Genomic DNA, 22,667 nt, shown 5'->3' with positions numbered 1-22,667 from the left:
GGGAAGGAGAAGACGGGAAGGGACAGGACCAAAGCCTGGATGTCAGAAGGTTTCTCACGATGGGTCACGTACTGAACTCCCAGGCTGAGCCCTGCGGGGTGGGGCCCCCAGTGCAGACCTGTGCCTTCCCTTGCCAGGGGGTGAGGGCAGAGGCTCAGGAACGAAGTTCAGCTCTATTACAGAGATACATGGCAGTTCCACCTTTATACCTGAGCAGGTGACTGTGAAAAATTCCTACTCACTGTAACAGGAGGTTCATAGAGAGTTCTCAACAGACAGCAGAAAGTGTTACAATCCAACTGATAGGGACCCCCTCTAAACATGCCAGCCTACAGAAAGACCTCCAGCTTCTAAGTCTAGGTTATCTATGACTCACACATTTTAGCCTCACTAGGTTCAAGCCTGAGGCAGTGGAATATTAAAAATGGAATCACAGAGGAAGCCCATTGTCCCAGCAACAGACAAAAGAAAGACTTCTCACAATTATTCTTGTTCCACAGAAGGAAAGAGAAGTCCTTCAAGCATTGGTTGCACAGCTCAGCCTCACTCCCTTTTGATACCAATAATAATGTCAGATGTCAGAGTGAGATAAAAAAAGGGGGGAGTGAGAGCAGGTAAAATGTTTCTCTTCCATAACCAGTGTATTATATAAAATTTGAAAGTTTAACAAATGTGGGGGGCTTCCCTGATGGCTCAAATGGAAAAGAATCTGCCTATAATGCAGGAGTTCCAGGTTCGATCCCTGGGTCAGGTAGATGCCCTGGAGAAGGGAATGGCAACCTGCTCCAGTATTCTTACCTGGAGAATCCCATGGACAGAGGAGCCTGGTGGGCCACAGTCCACAGGGTTACAAAGAGTTGGACATACCTGAGCGACTAATGCTTTCACAACAAATCTGGAGGAAGGAGAGAAGGTTTACAAAGAAGAAAGAAAGAAGGACTAATGGGATCCTCTTTGCTTTCTTGGTCAATTCTGATTATAACCTTTAGTGGCTATGACCTGGCTTTTTACATACTGTTCCCTGAATATTCCCAACCTGTTATCCCCTCAAAGGTTAATGGCAACAATTTTGATGTTGAATAAAGATAGAAATTGGCTACTGGAGGGAAATTACTTTTCATGAAGCCTGTGCAGGGTACTGATGGTGTTTGGGTATTGTTAATAATGCCTGAGGTTGGAGCGGGTGTATAATCAATATCATTCATTTAATGAGAACCACAGAACAGACTCCAACTTATGGGCCTCCAAAAGCTGGGTCTCCCTGTTTACAATCTACTCTTTAGAGCACTTTTGCCCATTCTTATTGTGTAGATGTGAGTATAGCGTGTGTGAGTAGCCATCTATACAGTTTTTTGTGCATAAAATCTCATTTTTTATAAGACCCTGGCACTCAAATCCATGCCCACAGGACAGTGAAATAGTTCTTCTGGAGAATAACCAGGCAATAGCGATCAGAAGCTTTAAAAAGTAAATATTTGATAATTTCACTTATAGAAATTTATCCTAAGGAAATAATGAAGGATATGCATAAACTTGTGGTATAAAAATAGTCCTGCCAATGCTTAATATAATAGTGAAAAGGAGAAGAGGACCAACAATAGGGTACCAGTGAATGAAGTTTGGTGCAGAAAGAAATACAATGGAATACTGTAGAGTTAAACTATTACAGAAGTAAGTTTGGTATATAAAGAAAGTTTGCAATATGCTTAGTGAGAAAATCAGACTATAAAACTCTCCAATACTACTTCTGGTAATAATATACATATATGTAGGAATATAGATGCCCAGAAAAAATCTGCAAAGGCAGACACCAAATTATGACTTGTTTCTGGATGGTAGCATTCTGAGTTTTCTTCTTTTGGTGAGAAAAGCACCTGGCATGCTAGGGGAATGTGTAAAGGCAGCTACTCACTTTTGTTCCCTCTCTTGGGATGGGGGTGGGGTCCCGACAACTGTGGTAGACCAGATGTCCCTGAAGTGTCACTTCAGCCCTTCAGGGAAAATCTGATCATAAGAACCCTGCCTCCGTTTTCCTTTCACATCCTGGCTAGAAACTGACACCCTTTATATAGTTGAAATCACACAATTAAAACTTATCTTTGAAGCCAGAAGGACTACACGACAATTTTTTGGAAACGGATGTCCATGTAACAGACCATCAGAGGAATTATCCATATGGGATACTGAACTCAGACTCTGATTCCCTGATGAGTATCTTTGGTTATTGCTTTTCTCTTATCAACTGTCAAACAGTAATACTGTCTAGTTTTCCAGGTTCTCACTCAGAGGACTCTGAATATATAGATTCCACACCATCAACTAACTAACGTTCAAAGTGCATTCACAATTTCAGCTCCAATGGGTTCATTCACCTCAGGTTTCATTTGCTAATGCCATGATCATATAGATAAAGCTGCTACTTGCTTCTCAAAAGAACCCCAAACAAATACCTCTAGCTAGCCTGATAAAGAACAGGTCCTATGTTTTAAAATAAACTGCGCTTAGAACTTCCCTTGGTGGTCCAGTGGTTAAGAATCTGCCTGCCAATGCAGAGGACATGGGTTTAATCCCTAGTCTGGAAAGATCCCATGTGCCGCGGGGCAACTAAGCCTGTGTGCCACAACTACCAAAACCAGCACTTTAGAGTTGGTGCTCTACAAGAAGAGAGTAGCCACTGTTCACCACAACTAGAGAAAGCCCACCCGCAGCAACAAAAACCCCGCACAGCCAAAAAATAAAACACATTAATTAAAAAAATCTATTCTTGGAGGAGGAATACAATTCTCTTCTTTTACACTATCCATAAAACAACTTGAATATTAAGTGGATAATTTTATCTAGATGTTATAGTTATACAAATCCTAGAGCCCACAGAGTGAGTGAAGTCACTCAGTCGTGTCTGACTCTTTGTGACCCCATGGATTGTAGGAGCCTACCATGCTTCTCTGTCCATGGGATTTTCCAGGCAAGAGTACTGGAGTAGGTTGCCATTTCCTTGAATGTATCATTAAAAGTTAGCCTCTGAAAGTAAGAAACTTGGATCAACCACCTCAATCAGGCATGATTAAGAGCAATCTTATTTATTGGGGGGAAGGGCTAGATCAGTGCTCTGCAAAATATAAGTACAAACAACTCACTTGGCTTAGGAGTTCAGGGGTGGGGCCTGGGATTCTACATTTCTAACAGAGTGATGCTGATGCAGGGGTCTGTGGACTATACTCTGAGTAGCAAGTTTTCCTGTTTGGTGATTTAATGTGCTATGCCAAGCCAAGAATACCTTGCCTGGGCAGCTGACAAAATATGGAATGGGCAAATACCTGCACCAGCTGCATTTTATAGCTCTCAGCCTCTGCTCAGCTCCACCTGTGTGGCTGCAAGTTCCAGACCTGTCAAAAATGACACTCACAGGGCTGTGGCATCTGTATTAGTGTTCCCTACAAGCTACGTGCTAAATGGCTCTGGCCCTAAAAGGAAGGCCCAGGAGCACAGCAGCTGTCTCAAACACGAAGCCACAGTTGCCCCAGGGAAAGCCTCAGTGTCGGAGGCCCTGGGAAGAGGCCACAAGCACCAGGGCCCTTCTCCATACGCAGGAGAGCCAGTTCCTAACTGGAGTGAGACCAGTGCATCCCCAGGAGGAGAGAGGACGTCTTGAGGGCTCTTTCCCACACGGCTGCAGGAGCTGGCAGTGGGTGGCCCAGCTGCCCCATGCTAGGGAATCCAATAGGTATTTCTGAGTAAAAGCAGTAATCCTACTCTTTGGAAGGCAGAGCCACAAGGCAGGACAGACTGGACAAGAAAATCAGACTGATCTGCCTACATGCACAACATCTTAATGGCTTCTGATTGGTCTCTGTGACCATGAGCACAGATGAGGAAGGGCTGCATCATCGGTGGTAACGTCACAGAGCCTGTCCAGGGCTGAGGCATCATTCCAGTTGTGCAGTAGCTCACCGCAACCTCCATGAGGGCAGCTCTGCATGTGAACCTAACTGTTAGGCCAGAACAGGTTCTCACGCAGAATAAAAATGGAAGGAGTTCTTGTTTGGGGTTCATTTGCTGGAAGTTGCACACTCAAGTCTTCCTGGCACACAAACCCTGACTGTTCTGCACTGAAAATATATACACATGACTCCAATGCATTCATTTGCTCTATGTCAACTGTATATCAACTGTATGTATACAACAGTATGTCGGACAGCATCACTAGTATTAACATCAATAAGCCCTTTGGAATCCGAGGAAGTAGAAAATGAAAGAAAGCAGTGGTGGACGTGAACTGCGATACTTAAGATACCTGTCAGGTTGGTTTTTAAAGACCGTGTTACGGTCTTTAACTATAACTAACTTTGACTGAAAGGCAATATTCTAAATTAGAGAAAATTGGTGACTTTTCTTTTGGTGCTTTTACTGCATTAGGAATGTGAAGCTGGGGATGGAATAGGTGGATTTTTTAGTCTTTTGGCAAGCCTGTGTATATTGCCAATTTCACACTGATCACAGAATTAAGCGACTTCAATGGCTGAAATTGTTCTTTGTAAGGATTAATACATAGGTTGGAGTTCTGCTTAGATCTTATGGAATAAGATTCTGGAAGATATTTGTACTGAAATCATAATGGGGAAAGTATTGTACACAGAAAACAAAATTAAGACATTTACAAATGGATCAAAGTGAAACTGACTCCCATCACCTCTTCCAAAACACTGATCTTCCTGTTTCTGGATGTGTGTGATAAAAACTGGCTGTAAAATGAGCAAACTCTGTCAATAAGTTATCTTCTCTTCTAATAAAAACAGAAAGAAAATAATGAATACTTCATATCCCAAGTCTGAATTTAGCTCTGGATATAGGGACACAAATCATATACACAAATATTCCCCACCATTGGTGAGTCCTACAGGACAAAACCATAATTTTCTAGGTGCTGCTGCTTTAAAAGCTCCTTACATTCTTTCATTAATTAAACCACAATGGGCTTATCTTTCCCTCCATGCTGAGGGGAGGCACAGATGTAGCCAGAGACAAAATCAAAATGTATTATGCTTCCGTATCCTGAAATAGCATGGAAATGATGACACCACTGAGAAATGAAAAGAAAAAGACAGCATTTAGAAAGATGAGTCTGTGAACAAAGGCAGCCTTGGGAAGGGATGGGATGTCCTCCCATCAGAACAGCGAGGCAGGCTTGACAAGCCCCAAGGTGGCTCTCGACCAGCTACAGTGCCTTGCAATTAACCCAGTGAACTGAAAGAAAGCGAAAGTGAAGTTGCTCAGTCGTGTCCGACTGTTTGCGACCGCATGTACTGTAGCCCACCAGGCTTCTCCATCCATGGGATGCTCCAGGCAAGAGTACTGGAGTGGGTTGCCATTTAATCAAGATAGCCCGATTTTTTCCATTTAAAAAGCACCTGCGGGGGCAGGGCACAGCCTTCGAAAGGATGACAGAGCTCGAGGACATGACATAAACTGATGAGAACCAAATGGGTCCAAGATGGGCAGACAAGTTGACTTCCACTAGACCTTGAGCCTCAGTAAATGCTCATCGTAACATACCAGCAAGCTAAGTGACACACTCAGGCACCATGACAGTTTCAAGGCTGACCATCAAAGACCAAAAAGTGGGCAGTGGCCCAATTCCTGGAAATCCCACCCCTTCTCCCAAATAGTTGGAATAATCTGCCCCGCTCATTAGCCTATGAAAATTGCCCAGTCTATAATAGCTTAGGGGCTTCTCTGGTAGCTCAGCTGGTAAAGAATTCAAATGTAATGCAGGAGACTGCCTGGAGCATAGGAGACCCAGGTGTGATCCCTGGGTCTGGAAGATCCCTTGGAGAAGGACATGGAAACCCACTCCAGCATTCTTGCCTGGAAATACCATGGATAGAAGAGCCTCGTGGGCTACAGTCCATGGGGCCGCAAGAATAAGACACAACTTAGAGATTAAACCACAACATAAAAGCTAACCCCACCATAGTTTGAGGTCTCTCTTGCCTTCTGAGATGGCCCATACTCTGTTTGTGGAGTGCGTTTCTCTCTAAATTTACTTCTTACCTATCAAAACAAAACCCCAAGCAAACACCTGCAATCTACTGACCATTTTTCCTTGAGACGAGAATGTGTCCAGAGGCCCTCAGCAGCAGCTGGGCCTCTTTGAGGCTGCCCTCAAGGGCCAGTCACAGACACCGTGGCCCCAGGAAAACCGAGGGGACAGAAGCTCAGGACCATCAGGGAGAATGTGGGTGGGAAACAGGGAAGCTACCTGACTCACTAGAAGGGCAGGGCAGGAAGCAAGGGACAGAGAGCGGAGAGAAACTGGCGGGCAGGAATCGGGGGGCGCAGGCAGGGGTCAGGGAAGATGGGGGGGAAACGGGTGAAAACAGGTTCAGTGGCTCCCGCCCACCCATACATGTGCCTTTTTTGCACAGCTTACTACACGCTCCTGGGCTCAGATGAGCAGAACGCACTGCTCAAGGCCATTTCTCCATAATTTCAGACACAGAGGATTCCTCAGGGCATTGCCAAGCACCTTCTTGATCACTTCAACTGATCTTTTGCCATGTGTGCTTTGAAAAGTCTGAAAGAGCATAAAACTGCCAGGCATTCCTGCTGTCATAGGCAGTTGATAAGAGCCAGGTGAAGAGTTAATGACTCTACTTGAGTTTCAAGAAAAAACAGTCTTAGGCACAATTAGGGGGGAAAGAGGGAAGGGTTTTGAAGAAGAGTCTTAAACAGAGAGAACTCATGAATTCTTTGGCTACCTCCTACCGGCATTATCCTGTAGCTCGAAGTCCCCAAGAAATGTTATACTGTCCTGCAAATATCATTTTCCAAATCCCAGCATCTTCTAAGAGGAATTCTCCAAGTATGGTTATAATCTTTATTGGAATGGAAATATTCAATCACACATCACGGGAAGTGCAGTTGATTTTTCCCCTCGGCATAATGATTGTTTTTATTTTATCCCATTTATAAAATTTCCTCTTTTTATTTAAATCACTTAAGAATGCAAACTGTACACAGTGGCTTGATGATCTTCTAGCCAGGCTGCTGGAAAAAAACAACCTAAAATTCTGAGAAAGTGAAAGTGTTAGTTGCTCGGACATGTCCAACTCTGCGACCCCATGGACTGTAGCCTGCCAGGCTCCTCCGTCTATGGGATTCTCCAGGCAAGAATACTGGAGTGGGTTGCATTCCCACCTCCAGGAGATTTTCCCAACCCACGTTCCCTGCACTGCAAGCAGATTCTTTACCTCCTGAGTCACCAGGGAAGCCCAAAATTCTGAGAGTATAAATTAAATTCAACTTCCTAAGGAAGCATCATGATTTATTGAGATCTCCTGAATGCTCAGCATGTGTACAGTTTTTGCAGAGACAAATGAAAAGCCTTTTTGGCCATCAGTCTAAAAAGGGCAAATGGACCAGATGCAACAAGGACAAAATTCATCTACACAAAACCAAAACATCCGCTAAAGAAGCCCCTGAGCCACTCTCCTGAGTTGAAAGTGAGACTGGACACAGTCAAAGGAAATGCAATCCTTTAATCCCGGACATGGCGGAAAAACAAGACACCCAGCGTGGAGAAGGGAATGGCAACCCACTCCAGTATTCTTGCCAGGAGAACCCTGTGGACAGAGGAGCCTGGCGGACTCTTTCTGAAAATCGGACTCTGATTTTCAAATCGTCAGACATGACTTAGTAGCTAAACAACTCTATAGCACAGGGAACTATATTCAATATTCTGTGACAAACCATAATGGAAAATATTTAAAAAGAATAATGTATATATGTATGTATCTGAATCACTTTATTATACAGCAGAAATTAACACAACACTATAAATCAACTATATTTCAATGACATTTTTTAAAAGATTAAAAAAAAAGAAGATGCCCAATGATATGTCCTCTCCTTTCCCCCTCCCCTATCCACTTATTTGAGGGGAGGGAGATAAAAAGAAGCAACTGCCCTTCACCACAATGTCTCTAGTGACTGAGAGGCAGCTCACGGAAGCTCAAACTGGCCTGAACAGCCCTCACTTCAGGGTTAGTGATATCATCCACGAGAGAGGATGCCCACCCTCTGGACTCTTATTCCAGGACGAAGAAAAAGGGTACAGAGTCCTTGAGTCTTAACACTGTCTTTCCTCCCTCCCTTCTTCTCTCTCTTTAGTGGAGTTTCTAAGACAGGCGCATCCGAGCATCCCAGAGCTCTTGGGGAGGTCCTTAGGGGCCATTCAGCCCAACCGCCTCATTCTACAGAAGGGGAAACCGAGGCTCAGAGAAGGGAGATGACTTTCCCGAGAGCACACAGCTAATTCGTGGCAGAACCAGGACTAGGACACCGGGACCCCACATCACTGCTTTGGTCCTTTTTCTTGGGGCCGACCTTTCTTCTACCACCATCAGGGCAGGCAGCGTGAGGAAGCAGGCTCTGCATTCTAAGAAGAAAACTGGCGGCCAAACAGAGTGGTTATTCTTGGAGGAAGCTCTCCCAACCACCCCAGTCATGACAAAACCCAACCTTGGACAGACACACTCCAACCCCAGCTCATCCCAAGGAAGCATTTACACCTCTGTGAACTCAGGATCAAACAGCTAAAGGCACATCGCGTGGATATTTGGTTAAGAACCACCTGCAGATGCAAAGAAATCCATTTCCTAAAAGTGACCAGTTAGTACCAGTGCTCCAACCCTGATCAGGAATCAGGAATCATTCAGAAACAAGCCATCCAGTGGGCAGAGGCTGACGAACAGCAGCAGAATGGCCGACAGGCAGGAGGTGCTTCCACGACCAACATGGGGGAACGGGGACTGACTGGTGAGTCCTCTGGGTCACACAGAGGATGCTGCCACCAAGCTGGCCGTGAGAGGGGGAGTGACCCTGCTACTGCGCCATTCAGGAGGAAGGGGAAAATAATTAACCTTCCTTCTGCTCAGTCCTCTGACTGATTATCCAGTTTGTGAGGAGATGCTATTTTTAACATCTATTTGAAAAATACTTCTTACAATTGCAGCACGACTGAACCTATGTTTTAAAGGATAGACTTAAGACTCTAGATTTAACATGATTTTTTACTTTTCAGAAAGGGTCCAGCCTGTTACCTTTGACTTGATGCATAAGGGGCCTTCTGTATATAGGTGTGCCCAGGACTGATGCTCCTACCTGGGAGGAAAGGCAGTTCAGGCAACATACAGGACAAACACATCCAGAGGCCCACCAGTATCCCCTCACCTCTTCTTGCTGCCCAGAACAATGATGGGATGGCTGTGGCAGAGGCAGCAATTTTGTAACTCTGAGGCAACTCTGAGGATGGAAGTCAAAATCCAAGGACTGCATAACAGACCTGCATTGCTTCCTCCAGACTTTTTTTCTTAATTAGAGGAAAACACTTTGCTGACAAAGGTCCATGTAGTCAAAGCTGTGGTTTTCCAATAGCCATGGATGAATATAAGAGTTGGACCATAAAGTAGGTCCAAAGAATTGGTGCTTTCAAATTGTGGTGCTGGAGAAGACTCTTGAGAGTAGCTTGAAGGAGATCAATCCAGTCAATTCTAAAGGAAATCAACCCTGAATATTCTTTGGAAGGACTGATGCTGAAGCTGAATTTCCAATACTTTGGCCACCTGATGTGAAGAGCCAACTTACTGGAAAAGACCCTGATACTGGGAAAGATTGAGGGCACGAGGAAAAGGGGGCAACAGAGCATGAGATGGTTGGATGACATCACTGACTCAATGGACATGAATTTGAGCAAACTCCAGGAGATAGTGAAGGGCAGGGAAGCTTGGTGTGCTGCAGTTCATGGGGTCACAAAGAGTCAAACATGACTTAGCAACTGATCAACAAAAACAGAGGAAAAGAAAACCACACTTAAGTCTTTATTTTTCTCTATTACTGGTAGTCAAATACATTTACTAATTGAAATACAAAATGCATGTATACACACTTACTCACCAAGAGGCCCCAACACTGAAGAATGAGGCAGTAATCGCCAAATATTTAAAGAGAAAAGGAACAATAAAAGGTTATTGATCCCAGCTGCACCAAGAAAAATTCCAACTCAGAGATCGCAATTAAAATAATGGAGAGAAAAACATCCCAAACCAAATTACCGGTTTCACTGACAAGAGAGGTGCTTTGTTGTGACCCAGAGGACTGATTTGAGAGCTACAAATTGAACAAAGGTTTCAGGCAAGTATTTTAGAAAAATCATTCTTAAAGAAATGTAGCCTCTGGGCAAAACTGAAAATGGTGGCAGAGAGAGAAAGCACATTCTCTGCTTTTCGGAATGCAGAAGCTTCAGGGAGGGAATGCAGATCACTAGAGCATTAATCTCATTATTACTAATGGTTCTTAATAACTAAGGGGCAATGCTGGGTCTCCAGTTGGCTGAAATGATCAGAAATTGCTCACGAGGTTATACAACTAACTAAATATAATTTGACACTAAATTACCATCCCAGACATACAGCTTTCCATACAGTCTCTTATTGCAAAGAAAAAACTAAGTAAGAACATCAATAAATAGAATAATCCAATTAAGTATCTTTCCATTTGGGAACTATTTAGAATTGAGAGCTTAACATGAAGCTAGGACAGAACAATTCAGTGTTTACGGATTCAAATTGAAAAAAAAGGAGGGGGGCTTTTATTGTAAGACAATTTTTCTGTTATTTTGTTTATAAAATAAGTGTTTAACTAATCTGAATGGCTTCGTAGTGATCTTCATCTTTGCACATTGCTCCTAGATGTAAGGCCTAATTTCCCATAAATAGATTTGTAAGTTATTAATATTTAATACAGGTACCTTTTTCTATGCTCAGAGTATACTTATAAATATAGTCCTCTTTTTTTTTTGTTTGGCTTTACCATATGTAATAGTCACCTATGACATCTGCCTGGAGGTACAGACGTACATGGGAGGAAGTTTGCCCAACAGAGGAGTTGGGGCCACCTCATGGAGAAGGCAATGGCACCCCGCTCTAGTGTTCTTGCCTGGAAAATCCCATGGATGGAGGAGGCTGGTGGGCTGCAGTCCATGGGGTCACTAAGAGTCGGACACGACTGAGCGACTTCCCTTTCACTTTTCACCTTCATGCACTGGAGAAGGAAATGGCAACCCACTCCAGTGTTCTTGCCTGGAGAATCCCAGGGACGGGGGAGCCTGGTGGGCTGCTGTCTATGGGGCTGCACAGAGTCGGACACGACTGAAGCAACTTAGCGGCAGCAGCATGGATCCAATGAAAGCACTCTGAGCTGTGAGCTCCAGACAGTAGGTATTTGACATGTTTGTTGAATGAATGAATGACCTCAGCTTTACCAGAGAAGGTATTTTCCAAGCATGCAGGTAAATAAAGCCTGGACTAGTTCCTCCAGGCTGAATTTCCATAGGGAAAATAGTGGCATGTCTAGCCCTAAAGTCAAGGTACAATCAAATTCTACTTCCCAGATTTACAGGATCCTGTGTCACGTTCTTTGGTAAACCTTCTGTGATTCTTACTATTAAAGCATGGATAGCCTTCTCTACATACAGAAATGGGACTGACTGCCCACCCCTCCAGGGTACTCAAGACAAAGAGGAAGGGCATTTAAGCCATACTTACTGCTGGTGGAGGACACATGGCTGTAGTCGGACCTGAAACACAAAACCTCAGTATTAGTAGGATTAGACGTGATTTTTCTCTATCCAAGTGATCTCTTCAAGCTAGAATCTTAAAACAGTCAGTAGTAGCATTTAACTGGTAAAGAAATGCCACAAATTGAAAAGTGTCATGCTGTGGACTGTTCTGCACAGAATCAAGTTATGTCTGACTTTGAAAGCTCAACTATAAAGACATTCTAGAAACCCAGGGTCCCTCATACGGGCTCTGTGAGTCTCCCACATGGGAGACCAGATGGGTTCCGAAACATCTAAATTTACTGGCAAAGTTTTGAATGGAAGCTTATTTGTCTGGGGAGAAGGCTCAGTGCTTTCAACAGATTCTCAAAAGGGTTCACAACCCCCACCTCCTCCAACCTCCGGCACCGCCCCCCACGAAGGTTAAACAGCTGCTAAAGGTTAAACCCTTCAAAGGTCAGTTCCACCCCTTGGGGAAGTGTTTCTTTGCTGATGTAAGCAGAGGTGAAGTAGACCCCTGGTGAGTGAGAGGGGACCTTGGCTGGGAGGGCCCCTATACTCAAGGTCTGGCTGATTATCAGGAAACATTCAGGCACAATGGTAGTTGATTTCAGTTCCATCTGGGAAGAAATCCTGCTGATACTAGAGTAACAGGATGTGGGCTATGATCAGCAAAGGCAGGGTTAGGGCCAGGGTGAAATAACCCATCAGTTTCTACACAGCAAATCAGCTGCTGGCATTAGGCCTCTGTGAGAACGGGAATCTGGCCAAGAACTTGCCTGCTTAATCTCTACTAAGTTTCTGCTCTATTTGTGTGGCTCTTAAGCCGTCCCTCTCTGGCAACTTCCGTGGTTATAGAAGCTATTGGTTTTCTCCCCGCAGGGTCCCCAAGTCATTCTCAGTAGGCAACTAACCTCTCAGGCACGGAGGGGTTTATTTTGCCAAGGTGGTAGTTAGGGGACATAGTTATGCAAATAGACTAGTTAATTATGTTTAATTTTATAGGTACACACTCCCTGTATTTACTAAGCTTCATGTGGCCTTTCTTGAATCATTTTTTATTCCACTGAGTTTCTTACCACATTAAAAAGGCATATACAAAAAATTTTTAAGATCATAAAAAGCACTCTCTCTCACTAGTTAAAACAACCTATATCTCTCACACAAAATGATGTGCTGACTTACTGGTAGAGGGACACAATGGAAGCAAGACAAAGAGTGATTTTCTCTTTTCAAATGAAATACTGCATGTGTGCTAAGTTGTGGCCAACTCTTTGTGACGCCATGGACTGTAGCCCACCAGGCTCCTCTGTCCATGGGATTCTCCAGGCAAGAATACTGGAGTGGGTCGCCATGCCCTCCTCCAGGGAATCTTTCCGACCCAGGAATCAAACTCTTGTCTCTTACGTTTCCTGCATTGGCAGGCAGGTTCTTACCACTAGCGCCACCTGAGAAACCTAAATGAAACTGGGTTGGTCAAAACATTTATTCGGGTATTTTCAGAACACTATCGTGGAAAAACGATCGAATTCTTTGGCCAACTCGTACTTTAACTGTCACAGAATCACTGAATTTTAAAATTGGAAAGAATAACAACTACTAACACTTGCATATCCCTCAACAGATTACAAACTGCAGCCACTGAAATCTCATCCAATTTTTCATACCACAGATTTGGAAACTAAGGTGATAATAGTTGTAGGGCGACACAGGAAGGGAGGAATGATATGATAAAGGCTTGAACTAGGGTGGTGGCAAGGAAGGAGTTAGAAGGGAGAAGAGCGAGTAGAGCCCGGAGACACACACTAGCTCAAGGAACAGGGAGAGGAGAAGGAGAGCCAGGGATCAGGAACATTATGAAATGCAGGATTTGTAAGTCAGTGCATTAAATTCCTTCTGGAACCAGGCAGGACATAAATAAACTTTAGGACGATACTTAGCAATGTAACTATATATAAATGCAATGAATACTCAACCAGCATCCACTTGGTAGAAGCAATAGCAAACCAATTCCATGACAATGTGATCATCTTAAGTTGGCCAGGCTTCAAAGAAATTGCATGACAAGCCCAATAAAACATTGTATAAGAATGTGCAATCATATTAATTTTTACCATTAAAATTTTGTCAGTATCTTCAGCTAGGGTTTTCCAAATGCTTTCGAAGCATATGGGTTTCACACATGCATACATTTTAAAAGATTTACATATGGATGGATACGTATGTAGAATAAAATTTACATGTGAAATATTTTCTAAGAATCTTAAAGTGCAGAGGGGGTATTTTAGGGCAGGTGCTAGCAGAATGGATGCCTCTGCCTTGAATCTCTCCATGCTTCTTGTGATGAAAAGCACCGCCCGGGTCAGGCATGCCAAATGGTCAGTCTATGGTCACTCTTGCCCTGCTCGAATTCCTCCCTCATACAGCGGCCAGTCTTTGCAAAGCACAAATCTGAAGAAGTTCAAGCTGGACATAAACCCCCTCTTTCTATGACTGATGGCCTCTGCTCAGCTCTGCAGTCTCATCCCTCGCCCCAATTTCTACCACTGTCCACCATCAAAACAGAAATCAAACAGAAAGGAAAGTCACTTACAACCTCACATGCTTTCCAGCCTCTGGTCCTGGTGATGTCATTTGTACCCAGTTGCCATAATGACAGAGGTACAATTTTAAACTACTCTTCACTAACTCTATCATAAAATGCTGCCACACAGTTCCTGTAATTATACAGATACAGTGATATCCTATAATTTAGTCAACCATGTCCCTTTTGTTGGCTATATGGCTGTTCCTGATTGTTCACTTTTGCAAAGCACACGGCGACGAGATATTTATCAATATATTTAATTTCCTTAGAAAAATTATCATGATGGGGAATAGGAACTGAGTTGAGGTATGAAGACTTCTCTAGTTCTTAAAAGACATTCCAAATAACCCCAGAAGGCTATTTACTAGAAATATGGACAGTGGAAGGCAAACTGTAAAGCTTGAAACAATTTTGTGCATAAATATCATCAAACAATTTTGGATACTGACTCTGGTTCTCTGGAGGGGTGTGTACTCCCAGGTGTTTTAGGTAAGAGGAAACAAGTGGGGATCCCCTATCTTGGAGATCTTATTTATTGGTCTCACATCCTGAGATGTGAGAAGAATTTATAAGAATTTATCTAGCTGGCTCTGCATAAGATATTCAGCTCTCCCAGAATGAAGCATGCTCTCACAAATTTTAGGATGAAAAATTTATGGACACATGATACAGATAAGCAGGATAATACAAAAATTATATATATTCACATACCTGGCACATATAGTAGACACATTTTCAAACATTACATTTATTTAGTAATGTAATACTAAACGGAAAGTGATATGTGGTCCCTAGACTGGACTTTAATCACAATTATACATAGAGGGGTTAAATAGAAAGAGGTCGGCACTTAAGATAGTTTACCACTGTCAACAGCCTACTGACCAATTTTTATATTCATTTAAAATGGATACCTTCCTAAATTCTCTTTTCCAGGGAAATCTTGGGGTAAGAATTGATCTAGACATTTCAGTGAAATTGATCTTGACATTTTGGTAAACATCAGCTCAATGCCCCATGGACCTCATCTGTGAACTCTCCATCTACTGAATTAGATGCCAAAGTCATTTAGAGCTATCAAGCTCCACCTTGAACACAAAGATAATAGAGTATCTAATAGACCGCCTTTTCTTCTATGCAAGACTTCCCCATCTACCGTTCTTTAAATGTCTCATTTAAAAATCTGCTCTATTTTTTTTTTTCCCATCCACCGGTTTATAAACTCTAGACCTGTGAATTGTTGGTTATCTCTGAAATCACAGTGATGCATCTGTTGGAGGTCACCCAAAGATAAAGGACATAATATGACCCTATGTTTTCAGAAGCTCAGTGACAGCTGACATTACTGCCATTAATGCCAGGTCAAACCTCTGAATGAAAATAACCCATCAGCTATTGTTATATTTCAAAGAGCGGCTTAAAGGCCAAATCTGGGAAACAGCACTAAAGAAACACCCATTGGAAAACATTCATCTTAGTCTTTTGTTTTGGTTTACAAAACTCTGCTTGTCTCTCTGTTCAAGAGATTCTGTTTCTTATGATAGTGGACTACAGTCAGTAGCCGACTTGCCAATCTTTTTCTAACAGAAGGTACATGGACGCACAAAGCAGGTTTTCAAGTGGATCTAGAGAATGCGAGTTTCAAAACGACATCAATTACCCCAGAATGCTAGTTTGCTTTTAGTCTTAGCCCATGATGAGGGGTCAGACTGCAAAGGTATTGATAGCATTCCAAGCAAAAGAAAGCATTTGAACAGAAAATAAGAATTACAGACCAGCTGCTCCTTGAAAGACAACTTTACCAGGTGGAAAGTGTGCTGGAGACCTGGGCTTCAATCTAACCCATGCACCCTCTAAACCTTTATTTCCTGATCTTTAAAATAAAAATAATTATCATATCGAGGCATGTGCCATAGCCTTTCAGATGTTCTGAACAATGACCTAATTTGTAAGGCATTTAAAAGCATCAGAGCCTCTACTGTGATGAGGAAACAGAATATATGGTTCTGAGTGCACCTGGAGGTGTACCTTCTTATTATATAAAACTCTAACGACTTCCTTGGTGGCACAGTGGATAAGAATCTGCCTGCCGATGCAGGGGACACAGGTTTGATCCCTGGTCTGGGAAGATTCCACATGCCATGAAGCAACTAAGCACGTGTGCCACAACTACTGAGTCTGTGCCCCAGAGTCTGAGAGCTGGAACTACTGAAGCCCGCTGGCCCCGGAGCCTGTGTAACAAGAGAAGCCACCACAATGAGAAGCCTGTGCTTGCAATGAACAGTAACCCCCACTTGCTGCAACCAGCAAAAGCCTGTGCAAAAACAGTGAAGACCCAGCACAGCCAAAAATAAAAGTAAATGAAATACACTTGAAAAAAAAAAAGGCATTAAAAAAAAAAAAAAACTCTAAGGGGCTTCCCTCATGGTCCAGTGGTTAAGGATCAGCCTTGCAATACCAGGGATGCCTGTTCGATCCCTGGTCCTGGAAGATTCCACATGCCCGGAGGGCCACAGCTACTGAGCCTGAACACTGCAACTACTGAAGTCCACACACCTTAGAGCCTGTGCTACGCAAGAAGAGAAGCCACTGCAATGAGAAACCTGAGCACCACAACCAGGACTGCAGGAACCAGAGAAACCTGGACACAGCAATGAAGACCCAGCGCAGCCTATATATATTATTTTTTTTAATCCTCAGGTTTACCATTTGGAGTATTTTTCATACTGAGGATGTACTTATGCCAGGCACCATTCTAGGGACTTTAAGTGAATCGTGTTAGTTGCTCAGTCGTGTCTGACTCTTTGCAACCCCAAGGACTGTAGCCCGCCAGGCTCCGCTGTCCATGGAATTTAAGTGTATAGACTCATTTAATCCTCACAACCACGCTATGAGGGGAGCACTATTATTGTCACTCACAGTTTACAGAAGGGAAAGCAGAGGGCAGAGAGAGGTTAAGCAACTGGCTCAAGGTTCCACAATTCCTAAGTGGAGGAGCCAGCATTTAAACCGCAGCTGGCCGGCTCTTTTGACTGTAACTTTCAAAGGGATGAGCACAGTCCACCTCCTGGCAGTGGGACCCACAGAGGTTCTTAGAGGGATTTCAGATGCGCTGCTGAAAGGATCAGTCATCAGCTCAAGCAATAGCCCCAGAATGCCTTGCTCCTCTGTTCTGCTCACACCAGCCTAGGAACAGTCCCCCCACCAACCTTGATGACCCCAGCTGCCCACTGTCTCTCTCGGCCTGCCCCTAGGCAGGTGAACCCTGCTGCAACAGAGACAGACTGGCACCTTCCGATGTAATCACTGATCTCAGCTGGCTTCTCGCTCATCTTTGCCTGAACAACCACGCCAGGTCTCCATTCTCCTGGGGGCTGCATCTGGACTCAGTGGAAACCCATGTTCCCTTCTGTCCCGCTGATTGCAACAGGGATGTCCCCCCTCTTTCCAAAGCCAATCTGTCCAGCTGGTCCAAGGTCCATCTGCCCCCACCTTTTTAGAAAGCTGACATTACAGATATACATCTTTCTCCTATACAGTTAGCCTTTCTCATTCACAGAATCCTTTCTGTGAGCATTTACCACCGATTATTGCTTATATTGAAGACTCCTTCCCTCATCCCATTCCCCCCTCCCAGCTACTGCCTCTCCTCTCCCCTCACGCCGACCTGGCTTTTGCACCCACTTCTCCTCCATCAACTACTACTCCGCCTTCTCTTCATCATCTCCGTTTACAAAGAAGACACTTCCGGACTTCTCTCATGGTCCAGTGGTTAAGAATCCATCTGCCAATGCAGGGGACATGGGTTCGATCCCAGGTCCGGGAAGATTCCACATGGAGCAGAGCAGCTAAGCTCATGGGCTGCAACTACCGAAGCCTGAACCCAGGAGCCTGTGCTCCACAGCAAGAGAAGCCACCACAGTGAGAAGCCTGCACACCATAACTAAAGAACAGCCCCCGATTTGCGGCAACTAGAGAAAGCCCATGTGGAGCAATGATGACCCAGCACAGCCAAAAATGTACAAAAAAGAGAAGACACTTCACCTTCTTCCTGATTCATTTCTCAGTAGCATAGCTTATCTCTTTCCTTTTTTTCCCCTTGGCTTCCAGGGCACCCCTCTCCTTTCTTCACTCTATGCCTCCTTCCTCCTTTTTCTATCCTCCTTTACCTGACATTTAAATATCGTAGTTTTGCAAGGTTTGCCTTCAATAGCACCTGCTTCCCAGAGCCGTTGAAGGATTAAATGAGTTAATGAAACAGGGATGTTGGGAAAGATTGAGAGCAGAAGGAGAAGAGGGCCCCAGAGGATGAGAGGGCTGGATGGCGTCACTGATGCAATGGACATGAACTTGGGCAAACTCTGGGAGATGGTAAGGGACAAGGAGGCCTGGCATGCTGCAGTTCACAGGGTCGCAAAGAGTCAGACATAACTGGGTGACTGTGGGCGACTGAACAACAATGAAACTTCCCAGGTGGCCCTAGTGGTAAAGAACCCTCCTGCAATGCAGGAGACATAAGAGACATGGGTTCAATCCCTGGGTCAGGAAGATCCCCTGGAGAAGGAAGTGGCAACTCACACCAGTATTCTTCCCTGGAGAATCCCACGGACAAGAGAAGCCTGGAGGGCTATAGCCCATATGGTCGCAAAGAGTTGGACACACTTGAAGGGACTTAGCACAGCACAAGTCTTAGAATGATACCTGGCACATAGTAAATGCCAGGCATGTGTTTGCTATGACCTTTAGTCGATTTAATCCACTCTGAAGGCTTTAATTGCCATTTTTAGGCTGGCAGTTCCCAAATGCAATGCCATCCTGCAGCCCTCCTCTCTAGGTAGATTACCTGACTGCTGACTCCCTGTCTTTCCTTGGATGTCTCCCAATACTTCAAGAACAGCATGTTGAAGAGGAAACTTCTCATACCCTGCCCAAACTTGGTTTGGAGGGGATCAAGGGCTACTCTGAGACTCTGATGAAAAATAGTGTCTTCTCATAAAACCGCACAAGCCCATCATTTTGCTTACAGCTCAAAACAATTCATGCACCCCAAATTAAGACTCCTTGTCTTAGAGGATGTGTCACTTGAGCTGACTCTTGAAAGAAGAGTAGCGTTTCACCTGGCAGACAGGCATGCCAGGTGGAGAAGGGCCCAGCAGGCAAAGAGGGCAGCTTGACACAGGCGAGGGAACTGAAGAAAATCCAGCTGATGTGGTCAGATGCAGGGTGCAAGGATGGGCCTGTCAAGTGAAAGGGCCAGACAGTGGGGGTTGGGGGGTACTGCACAACCCTGGGGCTTGTGGGCCAGGGTTGTACTTTGTAGACAACAGAACCTCTAAAAGCTTGCAAGGCAGAGAGACATGATCAGATTTGCATTTTAAAAATGTGCTAAGTCGCCTCAGTCGTGTCCGACCCTTTGTGACCCCGTGGACTGTAGCCCACCAGGCTCCTCTGTCCATGGGATTCTCCAGGCTAGAACACTGGAGTGTGTTGCCATGCCCTCCTCCAGGGGATCTTCCCAACCCAGGGATTGAACCCGAGTCTCTTACGTCTCCTGCATTGGCAGGTGGGTTCTTACCACTAGTGCCACCTGGGAAGCAAACACATACTGAATGCTTTCTACATGTTTTCTGCACAGTCTCCATAGGCAGCTATACAAAAGCTGGATAGGGTAAGAGGGGGTAAGCGCTGGAAAAGCAGGAAAACTATGGACAGTTTTTTAAATAAGTAAACTCAACTTTAAAGGATATATGAGTAAGTGGCAAATACTAGATTAACAGAAATAGCCTAAACTATTTCACTTAAATGTATGCCACTTTAGCTTTAAGAATGCTATGAAAGTAATAAGAATTCTTCAAACAATTCTGTCCTATTAACATACACATTATGACAGAGGCGGAGAGGTGGCAGAATGCTCAGCGAACCCCTCCCAGGAGCCCTGACAGCTGTCATGCTGTTCCTTGGGAGTGTGTGTGTGTGTGTGTGTGTGTGTGACACTTCTGGGTCAGGGCTTCCTCTGCACTTCTTCAAGACAGCCCTTGCAAAAAGGCTGTTTTACGTGAGTTCCGCAAATTGAAAACCAATGGACCAGCTTATGCTTTATTTAACCCAGCTGAAAATAAGCTGGTTAATTTTGCTTTGTTCCTTCTACTCATGGTCTAGCTAACTAAAGATTGGGATGGTGAGGGGCAGGAAGCCAAGAATGTCTGATTAAAGCGGATAAATGTCACATATACAGAGTGTGGGAGGAAGCACAGGAGTTCAGTATTTGGAATCAGGTTGCAACACTGGAAGGTTCTGTAGTGAACCCTTAGTGATCACAAGTGTGGGTAACAAGGAAAGCACATAGCATGTAAATGCTCTGGGGCAGTAAAGTCTCAGATGTGGGCTAGAGTGGGTGGAGGCTGCAAGTGAGGGTGGGGTGGGCGGGCAGGAGGGGCTGCCTAGGGAGACTCTCCCGGAGTCAGGTCAGACCCTGGGTCCATTCTGGACCTGGACTCTCTTCCTGTCCTCCCAGGGTTGCCAAATCCTGAGATTATTCTGAATTGCCCCCCTCCCCCTCAACCTGCCAGGAATGAGGCTTTCTGTGCTCTGGGCAGCTCCAGTCCTCCCAACCGCCCCCTCCCCCCGGGGCTACCGCTGATAGGAAAAGACACCTTTTCCTTCTCGGTCGGTACCTTCATCCGGGATGTAGCACTGACTCTTCACCGGGAAGTCCTCTAGAGATAGGGGCTGGGCGGGAGCCTTTACAATGACTTCCGTCTCCTAAAAGACATTCAGTCTTTTGTCCTACTCAGGAAAACAGTGTTGGTGGGAGAGGGTTAATTATATGAGTCTCCAAAGGTTTGGGCTAATTGAGTCAGCTGAAGCGAAGAGGATATTAATAATAATAATAAACAGGGCTAGATCATAGCACTATCCTCACCCCACCTGTGTTCAAGGCTAGTGCTTCCAGCTGGCACAGGTGCGCAAGAGGCGAGGAAGTTTCGGCTGGGCAGCGGAGGGGTTGCGGAGACAGAGCGTCTCGCCAAGCACAATCAAGCCATAAAATGAGAAACGCCTTTCTCTTAGGCGACTTCTGAAAGACTTCTAGGTCTCACGTGTCCTACCCTCTTTACTTCACATCCCCAAGCCCCCATCCTGGACTCCAGGGGGCCCCGGAGTTACAGGAAGAAAGTCCTCGCGGAAGGTGGAAACAAGTGCAAGCGCATCCCTGGTCTAAGAAGGATACGGGGGGACGCTGCATTTGCACTGCACGCTGCATCATCTCAGTGACAGCGGGGGGCAGGAGGGGCTGGGGCGGTGTGGGGTTACTCTGAACCTAGAGTCCGTCCACTTTCCTGCCCCTCAGGGAGGGGACCGCCCTGACCCGGGCAGCCACGAACCACGCTGTTCTGTTCTCAAGGCCCACCCAGATGGGCTCACCTCAGCCCCTCCGGCTTCCCCGAGGGACCCGGAGGCAGGAGCAGCCCTCGTGGCCCAAGGCCAACCCAAGAGACTCCGGCGCGCGGTCCAGGAAGGTCCCCGGCCGGGAAGAGCCGCCGCGCAACTCGGAGAGTGCCCCCCCTCGCCCCCTGCCCGGCCCTGTCCGCGCGGCTCACCCTCCAGTCTCGGCGCCCGAGTCCACGCAGTCATCCTCCTCGCCGCCACCCGCCTTGGGGTCCATGGTGCGCTCCCCGCCGCGCTTCGGTCGCGAGCGCCGGCGTGACCCGGGCGGCCCTGCTCAACCCGGCCCGGCGCGAGCTGGCGGGGCTCTCCCGGAGAGTCTGGCGGCCGGGGCTCCGGCAAACAACTCCGGCACCGCCCCGCGCCGCGCCCTCTCCTGGCCGCGCCCAGCCGGGCCCCCGGGGGCTGCTCGCGTTCCGCCCCTCGCGGATGCCGAGCGAGCGTGTGCGCGCGCCAGAGGGTGTGTGCGTACGCAAGAGGGCGTGTGCACGTGGTGTGAGCGCGCGCGCGTGTCTGCGCGGAGTCTGTGCGCACGCAAGAAAGTATGTGCCTGTGAGCGAGCGTAGGTGCGCGCGCGAGAGGGTGTGTGCATCGGATGTGAGCGTGTGCGCGAGCTCGCATGAGCCCGCATGTTGCGTGCCGGTGTGTGGTGTGAGTGCAGGAGTGGGTGAGGTCTGTGCGGTCTCGTGCACTTGTGGTTTGTTGTGGGTGGGTGGGTGAGGCATGTGATACTGGTCGGTGTACACTTCTGGGTGTTTGCTGGGCGCGTGTTCCTGTCTGTGCTTTGTGACCGCTTATCAAGACCAGCGCTACATATTCTTACATATAATCTCATTAAATTCACAACAAGCTATAGGATCGATATCAACAGTCCAGTCTTACAGATAAGTAAATCAAAGCTCAAAGAGGTTAAATAACTTGTCTTAAGAAAGAAGAAAGTAGAAATGAGTGCCTCGCTAGTGAGCCCTGTGAGTGAGCGGCGCCTCTCCCCTGGGCCCACAGTCCTGGAATTCAGATTCC

The 22,667-nt window shown here is 45.7% G+C and overlaps 1 protein-coding gene across 1 annotated transcript in view; it reads right to left on the bottom strand.

Moving 5' to 3' along the window:
• Window positions 1–21,997, bottom strand: part of FAM124A (family with sequence similarity 124 member A) — a 119,618-nt gene extending 97,621 nt beyond the window's left edge. Inside the window, exons 1-2 of the mRNA XM_027973572.3 lie at window positions 21,803–21,997; window positions 11,604–11,635 (exon numbers count right to left, since the gene is read on the bottom strand). Coding sequence (XP_027829373.2) covers window positions 11,604–11,635; window positions 21,803–21,867 — 97 coding nt within the window. The 5' untranslated portion in view covers window positions 21,868–21,997. The remainder of the gene's footprint in view (window positions 1–11,603; window positions 11,636–21,802) is intronic.
• Between the last annotated feature and the right edge of the window lie 670 nt (window positions 21,998–22,667).

Source organism: Ovis aries, chromosome 10 (assembly GCF_016772045.2).
Source record: "Ovis aries strain OAR_USU_Benz2616 breed Rambouillet chromosome 10, ARS-UI_Ramb_v3.0, whole genome shotgun sequence".
NCBI lineage: Eukaryota > Metazoa > Chordata > Mammalia > Artiodactyla > Bovidae > Ovis > Ovis aries.
Note: the sequence above shows the minus strand (reverse complement) of the source record. Positions and strands in the feature narration are given on the sequence as shown.